General features: G+C 43.0%; 1 protein-coding gene across 3 annotated transcripts in view; it reads left to right on the top strand.

Moving 5' to 3' along the window:
• LOC138287452 (cystine/glutamate transporter-like) overlaps positions 1-24,149 on the top strand; it is a 171,454-nt gene that overhangs the window by 76,151 nt on the left and 71,154 nt on the right. For all 3 annotated transcript variants that reach the window (XR_011202219.1, XR_011202220.1, XM_069227881.1), the window contains exons 6-8: positions 11,660-11,704; positions 15,690-15,813; positions 18,816-18,919. Coding sequence is in view for 1 of the 3 variants with exons in the window: in XM_069227881.1 (XP_069083982.1) it covers positions 11,660-11,704; positions 15,690-15,813; positions 18,816-18,919 (273 nt within the window). In the remaining 2 variants the exon portion in view is untranslated. The remainder of the gene's footprint in view (positions 1-11,659; positions 11,705-15,689; positions 15,814-18,815; positions 18,920-24,149) is intronic.

Raw genomic sequence — 24,149 nt, forward strand, 5'->3', positions numbered from 1 at the left:
CCACTGTAGCTCAGGAAGACTCAGGATATGCAGGATACTCCTCAGCTCCCTTTGTTTCACTGTCTAGAGTGAATTCACAAACAGCCCAACTGTCAGTCTGACCCAGACGTCTATTCAGCAGCCAGGGAGAGGCACAGAATGGTTAAGCAAGAAAATGCCCCTTTTCAAACAGATAATCTAAATACCAACTTTACCAAAATATGTATTTTTAAATTGTGAGTTCAGGGACCCCAAACTCCACATCTCTATCTGTTCCAAATGAGAAAATTCCCTTAAAATGTATTTAAAGGAAATCCACATTTTAACCTAAGGGATATAGAGACCTTGTAATACTGAAAAACAAATTTGGCAGTATTTCACTATGGGGACATGTAAAACAGAACAGTACATGTCCTACCTTTTATATACACTGCACCCTGCCCATGGTGCTACCTAGGACCTACATTAGGAGTTACTTACATGTAGTAAAATGGAAGGTGTAGGCCTGGCAAGTGGGTTTACTTACCATGTCGAACTGGCAGTTTAAAACTGCATACCCAGGCTAGCCTGGAACACGTTTACAGAGCTACTCATGTGGGTGACATAATCAGTGCTGCAGGCCCACTAGTAGCATTTGATGTACAGGCCCTAGGGACTTACTGGTAAATCATATATGGTAATCATGGATAAACCAATCACCAATACAATTTAGAGGGCATATGCACTTTAGAACTGGTTAGCAGTGGTAAAGGGCCCAGAGTTCTAAATACAACAAAAACAGGCCAGAAGAAATAGAAGGAAGGACCAAGAGTGTCAGGCTCCCACTGTACATGTCGGCGCCCAAGGAAACCTGCTGCAGAGTACCCCAGGGATCCTCCCTAAGCCCGACCCCCTTCAACATCTACATGGCCCTCTCGCCAAAAAACGTCAGACAGCACAGACTAAACATTGTCTCCTATGCCAACGATACCCAACTCATCCTCTCCCTGACCAACGACCCATCAACAGTCAAGAGGAACTTCCACAACGGTATGAGTGAAGTCGACACCTTGATGGAAGCCAGCTGCCTCAGGCTCAACTCGGACAAGACAGAAATCCTTGTACTCGGCTTCACCCCCTCTGCCTGGGATGACTCCTGGTGGCCAGCCGCCCTAAGAAACAACCCCACCCCCACCAATCATACATGCAACCTGGGCATCATTCTGGTCTCCACGCTTCCCATGACCAGTCAAGTCAACTCTTTCTTATCAGCCTGCTTCCACACCCTTTGTCTCCTTCTGAAGATGTTCAAGTGGATTCCCACAGAGACTAGAAAAACGGTCACCAAAGATCTGCTCAGTAGCAAATTGGACTATGGCAACGCACTGTATGCCAGCATCACAAAGAAGCTACAAGCAAGGCCAAGGCTACAGAGAATTCAGAACGCAGTTGCCGAACTCATCGTAGACATCTCCCACCACAGCCACATCTCCACCCACCTCCGGGACCTCCCCTGGTTTCAGGTCAACAAACGCATCACCTTCATAGCTTGAGCTGACTCACACCTATAAGGCACTTCACAACATCGGACCAGACTACTACCTCACCCACTGCATGGTCTTCTACACCCCTGCCAGGCAACTATGATCCTCTCACCTCGCTCTCGCCACCATCCCCATTATCAGGAAAAGCACAGCTGGAGGCAGATCCTTCTCCTACCTTGCATCCGGGACATGGAATACTCTCCCATTTAACCTCAGACGGGCCCCATCACTGAAGCAATTAAGGAATGCTCTCAAGACCTGGCTTTTCGAGTGATCAGCATGCCCACAACAGTGCCTAGAGAGCCTACGGGTGATCAGCAGTACTGTAAAAGTACTGATTGATTGATTGAAGGAGGGAAAAAGTTTGGGGTTGACCCTGCAAAAAGGGCCAGGTCCAACAAATATGATCTTTGCAGTGGATTTTAATACAAGACTTCTTTAAGGGGTAGAATGCCCATAAGAAAATATATTCAAACCTGACTCCTTAGTTATCCCAGTTGGTACCAGGAACCACAGAGGGATGATCTTGCACCCCTATCTGCTTACGTTTCACCTCTGTGATGTGTTTGAATGGGTTGCACCTCAACGTTTAATGATTTCTACTTTCAGTGGATGGGTTGGGTACGTCAATATTTGATTACATGTTTGCAATCAGAAATGTTCTCAATAGTATTTTAGATGGGATTCTTTGTCCCAGTATTTATAGCGATCAGTAGCTACTCTCTATTACCTTATAAAGAATTACTCTTGGGACATAGCTGTAGGGCGCCTGAACGTCTGCCATTGGGAAGATGACTTAAGGTCAGTATGGAGGAATGCTAATCTGAGCAATGTCCAGTGTAGGCTTTGTGCCAATCATTTGAGTATGTTGTATGACTATCTTCACCCAACCCTAGGCCTAACCTGCAGTGTGAACACTTGGTACTGGGACAAATTATCAAATCTTACTTTCTAAAGCCCAAGGCAAGTATCAAGGCGGCCAAACAATCCTGGTCAGACAAGGCATGTAGGAAGACTAACAGATGTCTGCACAGGGCTTTGAGAGCTACTTCAAGGGACTCAGGAACAAGTTGCTATCTGTAGAAGATTATATAAACTGGCTACTAACAGAAGGAAGGTGGAGCTAAGGGATGAAGTATGGACAACCCTGATTACCTCCTCTAGGACTAGAAATACTGGCCTGTTTTGGCACACTGTTAATGATAATTACCTTTAAAAGCCTCCAAAAATGTACTGTGCACCAACAATAGTGCAGAAGCATGGGTAACTCATTTCAGAAACGTCAGTGATGATTTAGAACCCAGGGTGTCAAGTTTTCCCCTTGGTATCAAATTCACTGTGGAAGAAGTGGCAGACGCAAAAGCCCTCCGTATAAAGTGTCAGGGCCAATGGGATTTACCAATTGCTCTATATAAACCAGAAGTGAATTTAGTCATGATGCTAATCCATCATCATCCCTGGTTCTGAAAAAGGGAACATTGTGTCACCTAGCTCCTACAGGCCAATCTCACTACTGGATGAATACCTCTGTGAAAGTCCTTGCACGGTTAATTATAATCGGGGGATACTGATAAACAACTTTTCTCTGACCTGCAGTACAGCTTTGGAGCCGGACTGGGCACACAGAAACAGTGCCTCACTTTGCATTTACTAAGTAGTAAATATGTAATAGCTAAAGGTGGTCCCATTTACTTAGCCTTCATGGATCTCGCCTGTACTTTTAACAGCGTGGTTAGATTCAAATTGTGAGACATGTTAGAATCCACGGGAGTCGAGAGGGGCCTGGTGTTTTTCTTACGCGCTCTTCATTTAGACCTTAAAGCCACAATTAGATTTGGGCCAAATGGAGAATGCACAGATTGGATTGGCCTGGGACCAGGTGTTCGGCAGTGATGGGTTTTGGTGCCTATTCCTGTTTTTATTATATATTAACCTGCTGGGTCCTGTCTCCATTAGTAAGGGCAGGGACTTGCCGACCGTGAACCACCAGCCTTCCCCTGTCCTTCTATATGCAGATGATGCTGTTTTACCTCAGAGAACATCTAAGGGGCTCCAATTATTTTTCATGCTTTTGTTAGCTTCCTGGATGGCTTAGGTTTGGCCACGAACTTAGTCAAAATCATGGCGTGTGGCCTCTAAAACTGGAATATGCGATGTGTTGACGCTCTGAGACACCCAGTAGTAAGAATACATGCATTTCCTTGCTTCCGGGTTACATTTGACTTTCAGGAGACTTGAACCTTGCATGAAGCAGAGGTGGCTGATGGTTGAAGTTTTGTCATTCGATCAACTTTTTATTTAGCCTGGCCTCCAATGATGGGAAAAAGCCACTGCCCCTCTTATCGAAATCTATAAAACAAAGTGCATACCTCTTTCAACTTATGTCTCTGGACTGTGGGGTTATAAAGTCACTAACGGGCCACTTTGAAGAGGTAGATTATCATGGATTGTCTCCTACGTGATGGGGGTGACCATATTCCCTGGTTAAAGTACTCAAGGACACTTGTACGCAGTTAGGAAGACCTGGTACTTTCTCCAAACCGGCCAATTTATCCAAGAGGGACAAACGTTGGGTTAAATCAAGATTTATGGAGCACAGGAGAGAGCTGCCTGAAGTGAGGACGGACAACATGTCGGCGAATCGGGCCGTTTGCGATGTGCAAAATGCACTGTCCCATGTACCAAACCATTTTTGCGATTCGGTAAACATTTTTCTGAATCGCAAAAAGGGATTGCGACTCGCAATCAGGAAGGGGTGTTCCCTTCCTAATTGCGACTCGCAGTCCCATGTATGATTGTTTTGTGACCGCGAATGCAGTCGCAATACAATCACAGTTAGCACCAGTTTCACACTGGTGCTAACCCATTTGGAAACAGGAAGGGTCCCCATGGGACCCCTTCCCTTTGTGAATGTCAGTCAAAACAGTCTTGCAATTCTTGCTCTGAAAAATTGAAAGGAAACATTTAATTTTTTGCTTTTAAAATGCATCTCGTTTTCCTTTAAGGAAAACGGGCTGCATTTAAATAAAATAAAAATAAAAAACTGCTTTATTTAAAAGCAGTCACAGACATGGTGGTCTGCTGTCTCCAGCAGGCCATCATCCCTGTGAGGGCTGCCATTCCCAAGGGGGTCGCAATTGCGACCTACCTCATGAATAGTCATGAGGAAGGCATTTGCGACCTCCTTTCGAGTCGCAAATAGTGTCATTGGGCCAGATGTACCAAAATCTGTTTTTGCGACTTGCAAATTGTGAGTCTGAGCGACTCGCAATTAGCAAATCGCAAAAACGGATGCAGAATGGTGTCATCAATATTCATGAGGTGGGTCACATTTTGCGACCCCATAGCGAGTCCCTGCACTCACAGGGATGGTTGCCTGCTGTAGTCAGCAGACCTCCATGTCTGTGACTACTTTTTAAATAAAGCAGTTTTTTTTTTTTCATTTTGTCCATACGACCACTGCCTGCTCTGAAAAAATATTTATGTCGACATTCACAAAGGGGAATGTGTTACCACCAGTGTGACACTGGTGGTAACTGCGAGTTGGTTTGCGACCGCATTCGCGGTCACAAAGCAACTCTAAACTGCGATGCGACTCTGAATTGCGATGCGAGTCGCAAATAGGAAGGGAACACCCCTTCCTATTTGCGAGTCACATTTGGGAATGAGCATCGCATGAGGCCGTTTGCATGGCGCAAACTGCGTTTTTCGCAGTTTGCGCCATGCAAACGGCTTGCTACATCTGGCCCATTGACACTATGAAACATTCGGTTATCTGACTCGCAAATTACGAGTCACAAAACCGAAGATTTATACATGTAGCCCAAAGCCTGCTAATAGAGAGCATGTGATGATTCAAACCACTCCAGGGATGGAACCGAATCTTAAAACCGTGCTTAATTCTTAGGAGAGGGTTTTATTGACAAGATTTAGCAATGGCCAGACTAGGAATCAGCTCTTATTTCCCTTGGGCTAGTTTGACACTAAAACTGTTCTTGCCTGTCTCTGCGATGAGCATTCACTGCAAACCTTGGCTCAATTTGCAATTTTTTTGTATCTTTTATCGTAGTTATACTCAACGATTTTTAATCCCCATAATTAGAGGCGCTTTGGTGAACAGGCATTTCCCTGCACTTTTATATTTGTAGATGCTCCCCATAATCGAAGTATGTGCAGGTGTTGTCACTTTTCTTGCTCTCCAGCGTAGACACACATTATTGTTGTAGGCTGATAGTCAATTACTTTTTAGCACATTCATTTTCATGACCTCTATATGTGGACTTCTTTTATGTGCGAGACTGCGTTTTTGAGATTATTTTATCGGGGACCCTGATCAATCCTGTAAACTCAGTGGACCGCTACCTGAGGTTTTGTTGCCAGGTAATAGTTGAGTGAGCCCCCACATTGCACATTGCAACTGTTATTTTGCACATCGCATTGTACTCTGAAATGCTGGTTTGCATGCAACGCTTCTTATGTTGCGAATGTTTTACATCAACGGTTTTGTTGTATTTGTATGGTTTATTCTCACTGAATAAAGCAAAAGCAAAGCACAGTAAAGTGTGTTTTTTTCTCTCCCGCTGTGGATGCTCTTGAGTAAAAGTAAGTGATGGGCCACAAAAAAAGAGCGGCGATGCACCCCACCTGTGAGCTCCGGCTCAAATTCAGCACTGGCTAGGACAGAGACTGGACTCCCTAATCAGTGCTTATTTTCACCAGTACTAACCAATGAATGCAATTAGGTTCCAATAGTTTCAGGTAACCAGAAATTTTTAAAAAACGTTAGTTTATCTTTGTTCTAACCAGTAGCACACCTGAGGTTGCCTTTTAGAATCCACCTCTCATTGAGAGGAAGGCTTTGGCCGTGCCTGCTGCATCACTGAGAAACTTTGAAACACGTGAGATGCCCTAGGCACAAATATTAAGCCCAGACATGAGTCTCATGCTCAATGTATCTTGGGCCATATGTACGAACACATTTTCCCATAGACACAAAATGGGTAAAACCCATTGCTACATCTGGTCCCTTATTCTGTCTCAAGCTGCACCTCACTGATAATGTCCAACAAGGCTGATATTGGACTTGAATTGTGTGTGTTTCTGCATGAAGGAGAGACTTAGCCAGGGACTATGGACCGGCAGTTCTTACTGGAGCAGGACTAAGTGTGAATTACATATACATGGTCCCAGTCTAGAGTGGCACGGTGGGTGAAAGTGTTATTCACTGAAATGCACCCTAAATCATTTTCAGTGTTTAAAATTAAATTTAGTATTAAACTCATCTTTTTTATTTTTCTAAGTGGGACGTCTTTAGAGCTACCATTATGGCCAAACATGGGTCTGTGCTTCCTCTGGCTAAGGATACAAACTGCATCATACTGATGGCGAAATCAAGGATTAAACCAGGATGGAGTCGCTTGTGTTCTCTTCTCGATGTTGAGGTTGGACTGTTCCTATCCTATAAGGGCTAAGTTAGAATTGCCTATGATTGGTTCTTGCTTGGAAATTATAAACTGGAATGCTACAGAGTAATTACAAGTGGCTGAGATTCAAATTCAAGCATTCCACCTACCATGTTTTTTTTATTTTCTAAGTAGTCCCTGGGTTACCTGAGGACAGATTCTTGTAATACCAACCTACAAAAGTGTTTCACTGTAAACGTTTACTCAGGAGATTTTTGGTCAAGGGCTCTAACATTTTCTACAGTACAAAAAAGTGTTTGATGGAATGCTTGAATAAATCTCAGGTAACTGTAATTACTCATTGTAGGAGGCTGGCCTGGCTTATAGTGGGTACCTTGTGGTACTTACACCCTGTGCCAGGTCCAGTTATCCCTTATTAGTAGAATAGAGGTGTTTCTAGCAGCTTAGGCTGATAGAAGGTAGCTATGGCAAAGCAGCTTAGGCTGAACTAGGAGACATGCAAAGCTCCTACTATACCACTTATATCATATAGCACAATATCATAAGAAAAACAATACTCAGAGTTACTAAAAATAAAGGTACTTTATTTTTATGACAATATGCCACAAGTATCTCATTGAATACTCTCAGTTAGAAGGTAAGTAATATACACAAGTTATATGTACACAAACCCAAAACAGGTAAGTAATAGTAAGAAAAGTAATGCAAACTGTGTAGAATTACAATAGGATGCAATAGGTGAACATAGGTCTAGGGGCAACACAAACCATATACTCCAAAAGTGGAATGGCAATCACGAATGGACCCCAGACCTATTGGAGCTTGTGGAGGGTCAATGGGACTGTAAGAAAACAGACAGGGTGTCCAAGATACCCCAACCCAAGACCCTGAAAAGTAGGAGTAAAGTACACCTACTACCCCAAAAGGACACAATAGTCGTGATAGGGGGATTCTGCAAGAACCATAAACACCAGCAAAGCACTGAAGACAGATTCCTGGACCTGAGGACCTGCAAGGCAAGGGGACCAAGTCCAAGAGTCGCGATAGTGTCCAGGGGGGGCAGGAGCCAAGGAAATCCCGGATAAAGGTGCAAGAAGGCTGCCTCTGGGTGGAAGAAGCCAAGGATTCTGCAACAATGAAAATGGCTAGGAACTTCTCCTTTGGATGGAAGATGTCCCACGGCGTGCTGGATGTTGCAGAAGTGTTTTCACGCAGAAATACTGCAAACAAGTCTTGCTAGCTGCAAGGCACGCAGTAAAGGTTTTTGGGTGCTGCTGGGGACCAGGAAGGACCAGGATGTTGCCCCTTGGAGGAGGAGATAGGGGGGACACTCAGCAACTCAGAGAGCCCCCACAGAAGCAGGCAGCCTCTGCAGAGGTACCAGAGCAGGCACTTAGAAGATTTGTGAACCGGAGTCCATGCAGAGTCACAAAGGAGGGTCCCACAACGTCAGAGTCCAACTCAGAGGGTTGAGCACTGCAGGAAGGAGTGCTGGGGACCCAGGCTAGGCTGTGTACAAAGGAATCCTTGCAGAAGTGCACAGAAGCCGGAGCAGCTGCAAATTACACAGGTTTGCAGTCTAGCGTGGGGAGGCAAGGACTTACCTCCACCAAACTTGGACTGAAGGATCACTGGACTGTGGGGGTCTCTTGGATATAGCTCCTGTGTTCCAGGGACCACGCTCGTCGACATGAGGTGGGGACCCAGAGGACTGGTGATGCAGAAGTTTGGTGCCTGCATTAGCAGGGGGAAGACTCCATCAACCCACGGGAGATTTCTTCGGGATTTCAAGTGCAGGGTGAAGGCAGACAGCCCTCAGAGCATGCACCACCAGGAAGCAGTCGAGAAAGCCAGCAGGATTAGGCACTACAATGTTGCTGGTAGTCGTCTTGCTACTTTGTTGCGGTTCTGCAGGCGTCCTGGAGCAATCAGCGGTTGATCCTTGGCAGAAGTCGAAGAGGGAAGTGCAGAGGAACTCTGGTGAGCTCTTGCATTCGTTATCTGAAGAATACCCCAGAGGAGAGAACCAAAATAGCCAGAAAAGGAGGTTTGGCTACCAAGAAAGGAGGATTGGCTACCAAGAGAGGTAAGAGCCTATCAGAGGGGGTCTCTGACATCACCTGCTGGCACTGGCCACTCAGAGCAGTCCAGTGTGCCCCCAACACCTCTGCATCCAAGATGGCAGAGGTCTGCGACACACTGGAGGAGCTCTGGTCACCTCCCCTGGGAGGTACTGGTCAGGGGAGTGGTCACTCCCTTTCCTTTGTCCAGTTTCACACCAGAGCAGGGCTTGGAGATCCCTGAACCGGTCTAGACTGGCTTATGCAGAGATGGGCACCATATGTGCCCATCAAAGCATTTCCAGAGGCTGGGGGAGGCTACTCCCCCCCAGCACTTCACACCTATTTCCAAAGGGAGAGGGTGTAACACCCTCTCTCAGAGGAAATCCTTTGTTCTGCCTTCCTGGGCTGGGGCTTGCCAGACCCCAGGAGGGAAGAATCCTGTCTGAGGGGTTGGCAGCAGCAGCAGCTGCAGTGGAAACCCCGGAAAGGCAATTTGGCAGTACCCGGATTCTGTGCTAGAGACCCGGGGATCATGGAATTGTCCCCCCAATACCAGAATGGTATTGGGGTGACAATTCCATGATCTTAGACATGTTACATGGCCATGTTCGGAGTTACCATTGTGATGCTATACATAGGTAGTGACCTATGTATAGTGCACGCGTGTAATGGTGTCCCCGCACTCACAAAGTCCGGGGAATTTGCCCTGAATGATGTGGGGCACCTTGGCTTGTGCCAGGGTGCCCACACACTAACTAACTTGGCACCCAACCTTCACCAAGTGAGGGTTATACATATAGGTGACTTATAAGTTACTTACGTGCAGTGAAAAATGGCTGTGAAATAACATGGACGTTATTTCACTCAGGCTACAGTGGCAGACCTGTGTAAGAATTGTCTGAGCTCCCTATGGGTGGTAAAAGAAATGCTGCAGCCCATAGGGATCTCCTTGAACCCCAATACCCTGGGTACCTAAGTACCGTATACAAGGGAATTATATGGGAGTACCAGTGTGCCAATGAGAATTGGTACATTTAGCCACTAGCCTGCAGTGACAAATTTAGAAAGCAGAGAGAGCATAAACACTGAGGTTCTGGTTAGCAGAGCCTCAGTGATACAGTTAGGCAGCACACAGGGAACACATATAGGCCACAAACATATGAGCACTGGGGTCCTGGCTAGCAGGATCCCAGTGACACATATCAAACACACTGACAACATAGGGTTTTCACTATGAGCACTGGGCCCTGGCTAGCAGGATCCCAGTGAGACAGTAAAAACACCCTGACATATACTCACAAACAGGCCAAAAGTGGGGGTAACAAGGCTAGAAAGAGGCTACCTTCCTACACACATGGCCGGATCTCAATCCATCATTATTTTGCACACCATGCCACCTCAGCTTGGAGCCAGCCATATGCAAATCAGTCTCTGCCCTGTTCCAATGGGAATAGTCCAAGTCAAACTGCCAGGCCAGGTCCTCCTTGAACAAGAACACAAGCAAACTGGGACCAGTTCCACCCTGATTAGGGCTCATCAGCCAGGTGTACCTTGGTACAAGTTATATAGTGTGAAGTAAACTCACATCTGAGCATACCAGTCCCTCTTAGAACGACACACTGACTCATACAAAAAGTAATGGAAGGGATGCTTGTATTAATCTCAGCCACTGGTAGTTGCATGGGTCGCACCCCAGTCTGTCATTATTTTGCACACCACGGGTTGGAACGCTGTCTCAAGTGATTGCCAGTGGTTAGACTTATTGCAGGCATCCTCCAAACAACTTGTCTGTGTTTGCTATACTTTTCTAAACACATACCACTTTCTGTGGTTATATTTCAGCTTCAGAGAATGGCAAAGTCTCCTGTTTTTTTCTGTTATTAATAATTTTAACTACTCTACCTTTAATAAATGCAAACAAAGACCTATTAATTTGTAACGTGTAGCACAGCCTTTTTAATGTACTGCATATGATTTCTACACCATCCTCATTTGCAAACCTCCTAAAAAATGCTGGCATAAGACTTGACTGCTTGAACTAGATACCCTTGGAGAGGTAAAACTACAAAAGAAATATTTGGTCACACGTTTGAAGTCATATGTACTGGAGGGCCTGGGACACCTGTGATAACAGTATTCATCAGGTGTATAGGCTGTTTGCCTATGCTAAAAATAATCTGCCCAGTAAGCAGTGACCCAGGACTTATATATAAGGAAGGCCTTACAGCATGTCATGTGCTAGAATGTCATGAGGAGAACTCATATTTACCCACAAATCTGACGTACTACATCATACATAAAAGGCATCCAATGTATACTGCGGCGTATATGGTCCCACAAGGTGGCTGATACTTATCTCACTAATCATTAGGAAAGACACAAAATCTGAAACAATACCAAGAAAATGGTATTCCACAGCCATACACTATGTGCTCACAGTTTCCTCTTTTTCAAGTGATAATCTGTTCTTTCCAGTTCTGTGTGTCTAATCTCCAGTTATATAGACCTTTTTTATTCCCTCCAGCTCTTCTCCGAGCCCAATGTATTTTTCCCAAAGCACATCTCTGAGCACATTATGTTTTACTTGCTCTCCAATATGTCTCCTTTTGCCCATTTACTTTCTGTGAATGATGTTTTAACTTGCTTGTCTTTCTCTTTTATATTTTTGCAGGTTTTATATCAACTTTGTAACAGAGGAAGTTGTAAACCCTGAACGGTGAGTGAAATCTAATTTCAAATATATGACCAGTGAATATTTTTTGTAGTGATATGGCATATAAAGACAAATTAAACTCTGTGTTACAGCTAAACTTTATGGGCCTGAAAAAACTATTTGGACATGTAAACTCATCTTACACAATGGTTTGATTTACAAGTACAGATCCACTTTTGTAATCCCAAAATCTGAATTTAAATGGATAAAGTGATTTAGTTATAAGGTTAGTGAATAGACACAAACATCTCTCTTATCCATTCCTACTTAGGAAGAAGTTGGTTATTTAATGATGTGGTGAGGAGGAGTAGGCCACCTTTCAGGGTTGTAATGAAGGGGCATACCTCAATATTTCCAGGTGCATTCAAATGCCATGATTTTATAGGAGCATTTGAAAACCAGTTTTAAGTGAAACACCGTTTTTGAGGGGCAGGTGATGACATTGGGGCACACTTGATAGAGCACTATAGACCAAACTTACTACTGAAAGTTAATCAACTAATATTCAATTAGTGTTCAAAAGGGATACCCTGCAGATTCTTGAGTTTGATGCTTATGTGTGGATTCTTCAAGTGGACCCAACAGGAATGTCCAGACCACCATCAGCACTAGATGCAGGGCCACGGTGGCAAGCTCCTCCAAATTACAAAAAGTGTAACCTCATCAAGACTGAATTGCATCAGGACCCCCGTTTGATCATTGTAACTTTGCACAGTTACCACAGTCTGTAATTAATGTGTTTATATTATATAGTTTTTCACAAAAGAGCTTTTTAATTCTGTTGTACGAATATAACTTTAGTTTATCAATCTATCCGACTAACAATACCTGAGAAGGGTTGCATGACGGAACAACAATGCACGCTGTTACCGCATATGCGTTACAATGAGAATGCCATTACCACGCATAATCTTTACAACAAATTGCATTGTGAAAGCATGTGTGTTAAAGGCACATATGTGGTAAAGCTTTTTGTGACTCCTGCCCTGAGTCCTATACAAGGTTTCCAACCCGACCCGACCTCCCCAGCCCCCATCCTTCTAAAAAGTACCCAACAACTTCTCCAAGCCCTAAAAACAGACCTGGATGTGACCCCCCCAGACACCACCCTTCTAAAAAGTACTCGACCCCTGCCCTAATCCCTAAAAACAGAACCTAGCACAACCCCCCTGGCCATCAGCCTTCAAGAAACTACCCAACCCCTGGCCCAAGCCCTAAATCTGGACTACATTGCGACCCCACCCTGGCTCACACCCTTCTGAAAACTACCGGACCCCTGCCCTAAGCCCTAAAACCAAACCCTTGCGTGACCCTCCCCCTCCACCCACCCTTCTAAAAATTACCAGACTCTTGCCCTAAGCCCTAAAACCGGACCCCAATATGATCCTCTCAGCTCCCATCCTTTCAAAAAAATACCAATCACCTGATCCCTAAAACAGTAATCCCTACCCCCGCCCTAAGCCCTAAAATTGTCCCCCTGACCCAAGCCTGAAAACCGCCCCCTGCCCTATAACCGTATACCCTCCCTCCAAGCCCTGAAAAAGTCCCCGCCCCCCACTCTGAGCTCTAAAACCATCCCCCCATCCATCCCAAAATCATCCCCTCTGCCCCACCCTAAAACCCTTCCCCCTGCTCCAAGCCCTAAAACCATCCCCGCCCTGAGCCCTAAAATCATCCTCCCGCCCCAAGCCTGAAAACTGTCACCTTTGCCCAGCCCTAAAACCGTACACAACACTCCAAGCACTAAACACACCCCTGCCCTAAACCCCCGCTCCAAATCCAAAAACTGGCCCCCACCTAAACCGTACCCCGTCCCCTCCCTAAAACCATACCCCCTACCACCCAAGCCCTAAAACAGTATCCCCCCAACCCCCAGACACAATCCCCCTTACCTCACTCATGAAGACGAATAGTCAGCTCCTCTGAGTCACGGGGCAGGTGGATCTGAGGAAATGGAAGGATCTCTCCATTTCCTTTAACAACGCCAATAGCCTTTACCATCATTACCACGCACAGCCCTTACCATGCATACCTTTACAAGATAATTTGTTGTAATGGTATGAGTTGTAAGGGCTATTTGTGGGTATGACACATGCATTGTAACGCATGCATGGTAAAGGATAGTTTATTTTATTATCTATGGGTTCAGCCAAACATCTAACCTGTTTAACCATCTAACCTGGGATGTTCCCCATGATCCATGATAACACTATAAACTTGGCGTATTTAATGAACGCCCTTAGTAGTTGCACTGGAGTTTAGTAGTTCCTCGGTTCTGTAGTGGTTAGATGAAAGGAGCAATAAGAAATAATTTTGAGTATGTGCATGGTGCAATTGTGTTATAGTAGTTCCTTAAAGAAAACGATGTGCAGTAAGTCTTCCTAGAAGTTGTCTGGAAATGAAGATCTTGTGGAGCGCTCTGTCAAAAAACTTAAATAAACATACAAATAAATCCAATAAATATATTTGGCACCATTGGTGCTTGGGATCCATTTTTATTTTCTATAGGTGTTGGTCTACAGTGCACAGAGCTGATGTAATATTTCAACTTTGTTACCAATTTCAGGGATTCTTAATCTTTGCCTAGTTATGGAATCCATAACAGTTTATAAAATGAAATACATTTTGCAGATCAATAAAGTATATATGCACATACAAAGCAAAACGTAAAATTAAAAAGCTAAAAGCACATATATGTCAAATTGTAGGCTAAAAATTAAGTTGGTGTCCTTAAACTGATTCCCGGAAACAGCACAAGCACATAAACCAGAATCTAGTATGGATCATTGGTATCCTCAGGTAAAGCAATGTTATGTGCCCACAAAAAGAGAGCATGCATTAGGGCAATAAAGGAAAAGTAATTGCTTTGTCTTTTAGAAATAAAACCAAACATTGGACAGCTCCAAAATATGTTTTTGAATTAAATAAAATATGTAATGAGTGTATTTTCATGTATACTTGTGCCTGTATTTGTGTGTATTGTGTTGAGGATTAAATAATTTAACTGGCATAGGCAGAGTTCCCCGGCTTCCAGTGGTGATTTATTAGGGGCCCACAGAAGTCAAACAGTTAAGAACTGTTGGTGTATTTTATAATTAGGTGTTTGGAATCTGTTGCTGTGCTCATTTCTTTGGAGTATGCAATAGTGCTTTGAACCACTTATTTTGTGTCAGAGCTTGAATCCTAGTGCTGTATAATGCTTGGAGAAAGTTACTTGCTGAAATAGGTTGAAGATTTAATGCGAACTTTACATAGTTACTCGAATGGAACAGCTGTGTATGGGTTGGTTTTTACATTCAAGGGGAGACTTCAATCAGAGACCTAGGAGGGGGCAGGACTAGTGGGAATGCTCCTCTTACCAATTATCCTATTGTGGCCAGTAGTGCTTTAAGGTTCCTGAGCAGTGTGATGTAAGGGTACAATTTTGGAGACAGAAGTAGCTGAATATGTGGCTATGTCTTTAAGTGGGTTCCTTGGTAATTGATTCCTAAAGAATACTTGATTTACAGGGTCCTTAGTTGCAAATTTGTTGAGTAGGTCAGAAGAGTGCTTTACAAAGACAGATCTTTCCAGGGGAAAATACTGACTTATGACTTGAAATGAGTTAGTGAAGATTTCAGAGAAAAATTGTCTTTTATTATCATAACTTTCATCCAGTAATATGCAACTACTCAAGTGTTACGGATTACCCAACAACATTCACCATTGTCTTTAACCTAGTTTGATTTTGTGACATCATTTGTCCTCGTGACTGTGCAATTAGGAGCCTTACCCAAGCAAGCAAAGGGCTTGAGAACCACACCCAACTGACCTGGGAGAACAGGGTGCTTTCCTTGCCATCAGAGCCCACCCAAGTTATATGCCACTCTTAATAATAATGGGTTTCAGGAACAAATGATATTGGACATTGGGGGTGAAAAGGACATTTTGAAGTTTGATATCTCTAACAGTGGGAAAAATGTCTAAATTATTTTCAATTCTGTTTCAGCAACATCCCTATAACAATGATAGTGTCCCTCATCACTGTTACTATCGCCTACCTCCTTACCAACGTCTCCTATTATGCAGTCCTGACAGCAGAAGAGGTGCTGGCATCAGAAGCCGTGGCCATGGTAAGTTACTGTATACTGTAAAAAATACAAATATTCTAACTTTGGTTGTAAAGGCTTCTCTTAAAATTACAACCTTGTTTACGATATGCACCATAGATAAGCTGTGCCATGAGTCATGAGCTTGGAAGTACTTAATTAGTATTCTCTATTGGAAAGTATGTGACATCTGGAAACATTCATATTCATTCTGCGTTTGAAGCATGCAAGCCTTGTCTGGAGAGTTCTTGAGAGATGCAGGTGAGCATGGCAATTCTGCATTGGGGATCACACAAAGTACTGAGAAGCATGTGGATCCTTTCTAGAGTCACTCATGACTCCTACTCTACTAAGTCCGGCTATGCTGAGGAACTTATACATTTTGTTCTGAAGAGTAATTAAGGTCAATGATGGCCAACACACCCTTGTAGTCAATCAATAGGGATTTATGAAGCGCAGCAAATCAGCAAATTGTGTTTCTATGGGTACTGTGTTGTGTTGCTCTGTTGTCTACAGAAGGGGTCCTGTGGTATAAAACATCCCTAGTGACTGTTGAATTGGAGGAGAGTTCAATGGTGTATAACACTGCACCAACAAGATAACACATCCTTTGCTAAACAATGCAAATATTCCTCATTGGAGAGAGCATGAGTGTCTACTGAAGTGCAGAAGAGCCATGATGAAATGCATATAAATTGTGTACCCAACTTCAAGTAAGTGTTCTAAAATGCTGGAAGCCTTGGGAAGGCAAATTGGTTATGCGCTGGAGAGTGATTTGTGTGACAAAGAGAAGGTAAAAATTGAAGGAAATCCTCTGCTTTAAAGGAGGGACTCCTACACTAGAGTGGGAATGGGTGCTGTGGGCACACCAGCTACCCCAATGCCATCTCAGGCCCTTCTTTTGGAGCCCCTGTCTGATTTTTTGTCATTTGTTCTCAAAAATTGCAAAATGGTTTAGTAATGGTCAGCAGGGCTTCATGCATTCATAGAGTAAGATGACCGGGGTATCCTATACTGTTCAGAAATGCTAGCCTGTACTAGAATGCATAAGAAACATTTTGAGTTTTATACTTGAGAAGATGTATGAAACCTTTGTGCCAAAAGAACCATAGGTCTGATTTTGACTTTGCAGATAGAGTACTCCCAAGCTAACCCGTCTAGCAGTTAATGCAGGGCCAAAATAAGCAGAAAATAAATCTCATAAATTATCTCCTGAATCATAATCAAAATGTCTACATCCAATATTTATCTATCCTTTAACTATCCTTTATACATAAACATTTATATGCTTCATCACTGTATTATAATGTAACAAATACATTTAAACAAACCATTTGCAAATAAATTCATGCCGACACTTCCTTCTCATAAAAGGTGCAACCATCTTACTCATTTATTCAAGTACGACCATGCCCAAATACCCAATTCTAACCGAATAAAGAAAGGCTCAACATCATCATGGTCTGAACATTGAGTTAGATAATAAACAATATATTTCTCATCAATTTAGAAATCCTTTGAAGGCATAGGTTAACATTCTTAGTTACTTAATACCATTCAGTAATCACAGCAGCACAACTATATATATTAGGAGTACTTTCTTATATCTAGCTTAGAAATAATCTCATCATTACTATCTATTGCACCATTTTTTGGTTGCTAACAAATTTCAATTCCTTTAAAGCATAGCTTTAGAATTTCTCTTTAGGTGATATCATTTGATAAGCGGAACTGCACATTTATATACATATTGAACATCCTCTTAATGATGTCACAGTACTTAGATCATTACCTTTCACACCCCTTTTAGTGCTGATGCGCATTTCGGTGCAACACCCTCCACCAACTGTTCACCTTCCTGGGGGCATTGATATATACAATAGCTTAGCCAAAGGCTTAAGGTAGCCAAAGAAGGGGTGGCACACCTGAATTCTAGGAAATCGCTACTCTAAATTCCCAACCCAATACTGCAATTGAGATTAAGCCTCATCTGAAGTGTAAAATGGGTTCTTTGTAAAACAGTTGAAGTACCCTTGCATGCATTCCTATAGAATAATATATGCAACGGAATCTGGCAGGAATATCCTATAAAAAAGTGGCGTCCTTAACCTTCAAAAAATGCTTTTCAAATCTATATTCTCTCTGACCCAGGTACTCATATATAAGCCATGCCAATGCACATCCATTAAATGGCAAAAGAAGGGCTTTACTCTCGCCATGGCGAGGGTACTCCACCTGCCAAATTTAGAGATGCTTGACAAACCAGCGGACATCTGTTGAATTTCCACTGTTACAGCTATTTCTGTAAACACTTTGAAAGTTTGACGTATGGCTTCGTCAAAATGAGGGAGTCATTTGTCAAAACTGTCAACTTTTTCTTTTTAATTTTCAAAAACAAAGTACAGCTGTGTTTTTAAAAATACTAAAAAACAATGCCCCTCTAGCCATGTTAGTTTTCCGGTGTGGAGGTCATTTAAAGGTTTTTGCTTTCATTTACTGCCACGCTTGGTATGTTAATGTATGAAAACAAAAATGGTCATGTGTTTTCCCACTCTAAGTAGGGCAGGTGCACATATGGCCAAACCTCCCATGAGCCTTACTCCTTCAGACTGTTGGAGCTCCATATAGGCTCCACCATGTACATGTCTCCACCGATCAAATACTGACGTTAAGTGAGGCGGGCAGAACTTTGCTTTGGCGGAGAAGGTGCTCCATCAAAGTCTAAATTAGGCCTCACATAATACGGCCAAGAAAGTGCAATTCTTGAGGGGACTTGAGGCCTCTTTTCTGGAGCCTCTTTTCTAAAGCATGTGAACTTTGTGCTTGAAGACCTGAAAAGCATTCCCGGAAATCTGATGAGTCATGTACTTTAGAACACACAGGTGTTTGACACAAAGAGCATTAATGAGAAAAGTGTTACATAATTCAAAATTGCACCTATACTTTATTGTACTTGTAAATTGCCTGCTCTGGTAATAAGGGTTATGCAAATGGTTCTAAATATTATATATTTTGTATTATCCTAGAGCTTTGCTGACCGTGCTCTCAAAGGATTTTCCACTGCAGTGCCAATCCTGGTGGCTATGTCTTGCTTTGGAGCCTTAAATGGAGGGATCTTCGCATCTGCAAGGTTAAGAGTAAGAGGTGCAGAGGGTAGTACACAGAGGAAGGGTGCATACAAGGAATGAGAATGTTAGATGGTCAAGCAAGCCAGGCAAGAGAAAGAGGTGGGCCAGTTTCAGAGTAACAGGATGGGCTTGAAGGGGGAGCTTCATGTGAAATTGTTTGTTCTAAGCAAGCTTTATTCCTGAGATACGTATGACTAGAAGTAAAAGGGTAGGTAGACTAGTTATGTAGGCAACTAGCAGCTGAGAGACTTCCAAGGCCATTCTTGGTTCTATCTAAAGTAGAGAAAACTACAAAACGAGCTACAACAATAGACCTGTAGGAAATGATGGTCCTCAGGTGCAAAATAGCTATATATCCGGATAACTATAACATGGTATATTGAGAATGAGCAAAAGACACTTGGAGGGACAGGACGACTGAAATTAGAATCAGGATAGCAATTAAAGATATTTTATCATCAAAATATAATTTTATTAAATGATTTTACAAAATACTAAAATACATGGAAGACATACAGCTAGATAAGCGAAAACAAAATGTTAGGTACCTGCCTCAGACATACCACACTCACACTAAACTAAAAACAGATAAGATGAAAAATACACAGGTAAAGGCTACAAATGATATATGCTAGAATTGACATAATAACAGACAAAGAACTGGGAAACACAAATGGCGAATCAATACAACAACAAAGAAAAAGATATATATATATAAGTAATAATCTACGAAAATACAAACACAGGTGTATACCAGTTCTTGTTTCTTATTGTTTTTATTAGTCATTTTTTCTGTGTAGTCATGTTGTATTATTACCCCTTTTTTTCTGCTTGAGTCCAAAGTCACCTTATATATTAGATTTCTAGTGATTTTTTCCCTCAGCATTTGGTATCTAATCTTGACATCTTCGTAGATTACATATGGTGAATGCACCCAGGATTCTTTTTGTTTTCAATACGGGATCCATATTATTATTTTTCGGTCTTATCTGGTAGCCATTGCAGCCTTTCTGTTGTATATTCCGATTTAATATGGAGTCCATTAAAACATTTGGATTCAGTGAAGAGGATCTAGCCAAGTTATTGGATCAGCCTAGAACAGGATCAGGTACATCGATTTCCATGAGTCAGCCCAAAGAAGGATGGTACAAACTATTATAATTGAAGAAAAAAGCAAAACGCACAGAACTACATGCTGATTACATCCTAGAATATCTCAGAGCAGGGATCATTCCATCAGGCCTAAGAGTAAGAATAATAATAATAATAATAACTTTTATTCGGTATGAAAAAAATTAATCCATTACAATAAATAATCTTCAATACATTTGTTAAAATTAGCAATAAAACCATAAATAATAAGAACACCCATCAGGAATAAAAACATATATAACCACATACATAGAAACAATAAAATAGGAGGATTCATTCTAAAAACTTTACATTGTTACGCCAAGTAATAGCTCCCTTCAGGAATGATCCCAGCCCCTTCCACACCAATACATCTGAGGCCATCTGCAGCCACATAAAAGCCAGACGATATTGCACAAAACCCTTGGGCCTTAGAAGAGGTAATAAAAAACGAGTTCTAAATGGTGCATAAAAAACACAAAACAAAGTAAAATGGGGCAAGGTCTGTTGGTACACCCCATCACAGGGGCAGGGTCTAATACATTTGTCCCCATACTGACCTAACGGGAAACACAAATTACTTCTAATGATCCCCAAACGGAAACGGGTTATGAGAGACCTTTCCCTCACATCCTTTATCTCTAAGAGATAGCGCTCAGGACCTACCCACATCTTTAGCATAATAAAATCCCTGATCGATTTTTTCCCTAAGGCCTCCCCCTCCCTCCTGTTCTTCTGAATTTTTTAAAAATTCTCCTTAACCCATTTCTTATCACACGTGGTCAGGCCTTCAGGATAATCAACCAAATCAGGCCGCCCCAAATCATGGGCCATCTTCCTTATGTGCATCAACCAGGGAATATTCTTTACATTGTCACAAGCCAGACAATCCTTTAAGATATCCCTATTAAGAGTGGCATGTTCGTTAGTCCAAATTGAAATCCATAGCAGAAGGGGAGCCAACTGAATAGTGTCCTGGACAAACTCAAGCTCCAGCTCCAAATGAAGGCTGAAACCAGGGATATTTTGTCCAACTCCCAATAGCCTTCTACGGAACCTATTTTCTTCCACCGTAAGGGCTCGGGAGTACATATACCCCCAAAGTGCAGCACCATACAGCAGGACGGGGAGGCATTTACGCCTATAAATTTCAAGCAAGGGCTTGATGGGTTTACTACCTACCCTTACAGCAAAGTCAATAGTTGCGCCAACTACTGCATGAAAAAGCACACCCCCTCTGGCAATACAAGGTTTCCAAGATCCTTTCTCATCAAAAATAATCCCTAGGTATGGAAACTCATGGACCATACTAATAATTTGATCCTCCACCCTTAGCTCCCCTACCCTACTCAGGGGTCTTCCACACACCATAAAATGAGATTTCTTAAAATTGACCTCTAAACCCAAGGCTGACGTAAATGAGGCATAAGCTCTAACCCGGAGACCATTCATAGTACGGGCCATGAGAACTGCGTCATCTGCGTACATTAGTACAGGGATATCAGTACCATTCACCTTTGGAACATGCCTACAATGTTTCATCAGAAAATCAGACAATCGATTTGTATATCGAAGGAACAAAGTAGGAGCCAGAACACACCACTGGCGCACACCCCTTGAAAGCTTAAAGGCCTCTGAGCATTCCCCATTCGACCCCACCCTCACATTAGCAACCGTCCCAGAATGTAAATATCGGAGCAACTCTACAATGTTAGGATCCAGCCCTAGCTGATTTAATCTTTCCCATAATATAGACCGGTTCACCTTATCAAAAGCACAGCTAAGATCCATAAAAGCAAGATAGAGCGTACCTTTCCTAGCCTGCGTGTATTTGCCGATCAGCATCAATAGGTTGAGATATTGATCTCGCGTGCCAAGGCCTTCCCTAAAACCATACTGGTCCCGGCTTAAGATATCATTCTCTGTCATCCAGGACTCCAGGCGCCTTAAAATAATCCGTCCCAGAATCTTCACCGAAGAGTCCAGTAGAGAAATAGGGCGGTAGGACTTAGGATCATTTTGATCTCCCTTTTTAAACACTGGCACAATACATGCCAGTCTCCAAGAGGCAGGGATACCCACAGTAACATTAAGGACATTTAAGAGAACAGGTGCCCATAACTGGGGGTTCACTTTATACAAGTCCATAGGGATCGAGTTCGGGCCCGGAGCTTTATTGCTCGCACTACTCTGTATCGCATCCATAACCTCCTGGAGCGAAAACCTAATTGCTAGGTTGGTAGCCATCTCATACTCATTCTCCCGGTTATTTCTTAGGGGAGAACCCTCAAAGATACTACAAAAGTGAGTTACCCATGCTTCCGGGGCGATGTTACAGCCAGGGCCCTCAGATGTATCTGTTCCAAAGGAACCTCTATTTACCACTCTCCAGAACAGGCCAGGATCCTTCAAAGCTATGGCACGTTCTAACTCTTCCCAGGCTTTATCTTTATGTTTAATCTTGCTATCCCTCAGGGCCCTCTTATATTTCATTCTAGCTTCTTTTACGAGGACCCAATCTCTAGGATGTTTCTTAGTGGCCATCTTCAGGTTTGCCCTTGCATCATAGCAGATCTTATCGTACCAACCACAATTACGTTTACTAGGTTGGCTGTTTACTGAAAAAAGGCAGTCTCTCACTGTTGCATTAACTATTGTTATTGCATTCATAACAGTTTTAGGATTAGGGGCCTCCGTTAAGAGTGTGTCCATAAATAGATTAAAATTTTTCCCCACCACCCTTTCTACAATTTTTAGGGAATCCACTTGCTTCCACCCAAGCTGCCTACCCTGGTCCTTTATCTCCACTACTACCGGCCTACCTTGGCCTAAATTACATAGGGCCCCAGGGAGTTTAAAGGATACTATAAGGGGATTGTGATCACTGAAACTCTCCCCCATAACCTCCCCCCCAGTCACCAGGTTTTTCATAGGTGGAGACACATAAGTTGGGAGTTGATGAGTGCCTGCGGCTTCTATATCACACATATTCAGAAGGCCCAACTTCCTGAGTTCCTTGATTAGAGCCCTGCCTCTGGAGTTCTGCAGACCATCCACTGAATAAGCCTCACAGTCAAAAATAAAGGGATTAACCACAGTACTGAGCCTCCCCAGCTTAGCATTAAAGTCTCCAGAGACAATAGCACAGAATTCTAACCCCATCTCCTCCATTCTGTATTTCAAAACCTAAAGAACGGAAAACAGGGCCCCAATTTGGCATCCCATATCCCATATAGCATTATAAAAGTTAACCAGTAAAATATTGAAATTATTAGAGAAAATTACCCATACCAGCAATATACCTTGGTGATTGCAGTTGATTTGAAATGCACCCACGATCTTGGAGAGGCGAATTAGGGTAACCAAGCCACCTTTTGAGCGGCCACCAAGAGACTTCACAGCTGGAATTACAAATCTGTTATACCCATCCCACATAGACAACCCCTCTGACCAGGTTTCCTGAAGCATGATCACATCAAAATTAGTCACACACCTAATCCACGCCTTATCGGATAACTTAGTATCATAGCCCGCAATATTCCATGAGATAAGTTTACACTGTGGGGGCACCTCTTCCCGTATAGCCAGGGTCTTGTCAATCCACCCCTTCCAAGGATAGATTACTGTTAGTGACAGTTCTTCTGCTGGTTGCCTGGTGACTATTCTGACCCGGGGGGGGGGGGAACCTACCAGAACCCAAAAACACCCCAGCACTCAATCGCATGTGGAAATAAAAATAACCCAAAGGGACCATACCAATTGTACCAGGTCTAAATACAGCAGGGCGGTAGGTAGAAAGGAGCCTTTGACTCAGGGCTGGGTATCTGACATTTATAATAATACAATCATCATCCCCCACCTTATTTTTGGGCCCAACCCATCCAATTCTTCTGGCATACAGAATATCGTTGAAATCCTTACATGAGAAATCACAATTCTTACTCAACCAATATCCAGCCTTGTTTATGAGTTGAGCCGTGGACTCAGTTACCCCAGGGGCAAGAGCAGGTACATTCGTTAATACCACCACATAAGGGGCACAAGCTGGGGGGAGATCCAAACAGGTCAATTCAGGCCTGGCCGTCTGGAGATTCAGATTAT

The sequence above is a fragment of the Pleurodeles waltl genome, chromosome 4_1, assembly GCF_031143425.1.
Source record: "Pleurodeles waltl isolate 20211129_DDA chromosome 4_1, aPleWal1.hap1.20221129, whole genome shotgun sequence".
NCBI classification, from domain to species: domain Eukaryota; kingdom Metazoa; phylum Chordata; class Amphibia; order Caudata; family Salamandridae; genus Pleurodeles; species Pleurodeles waltl.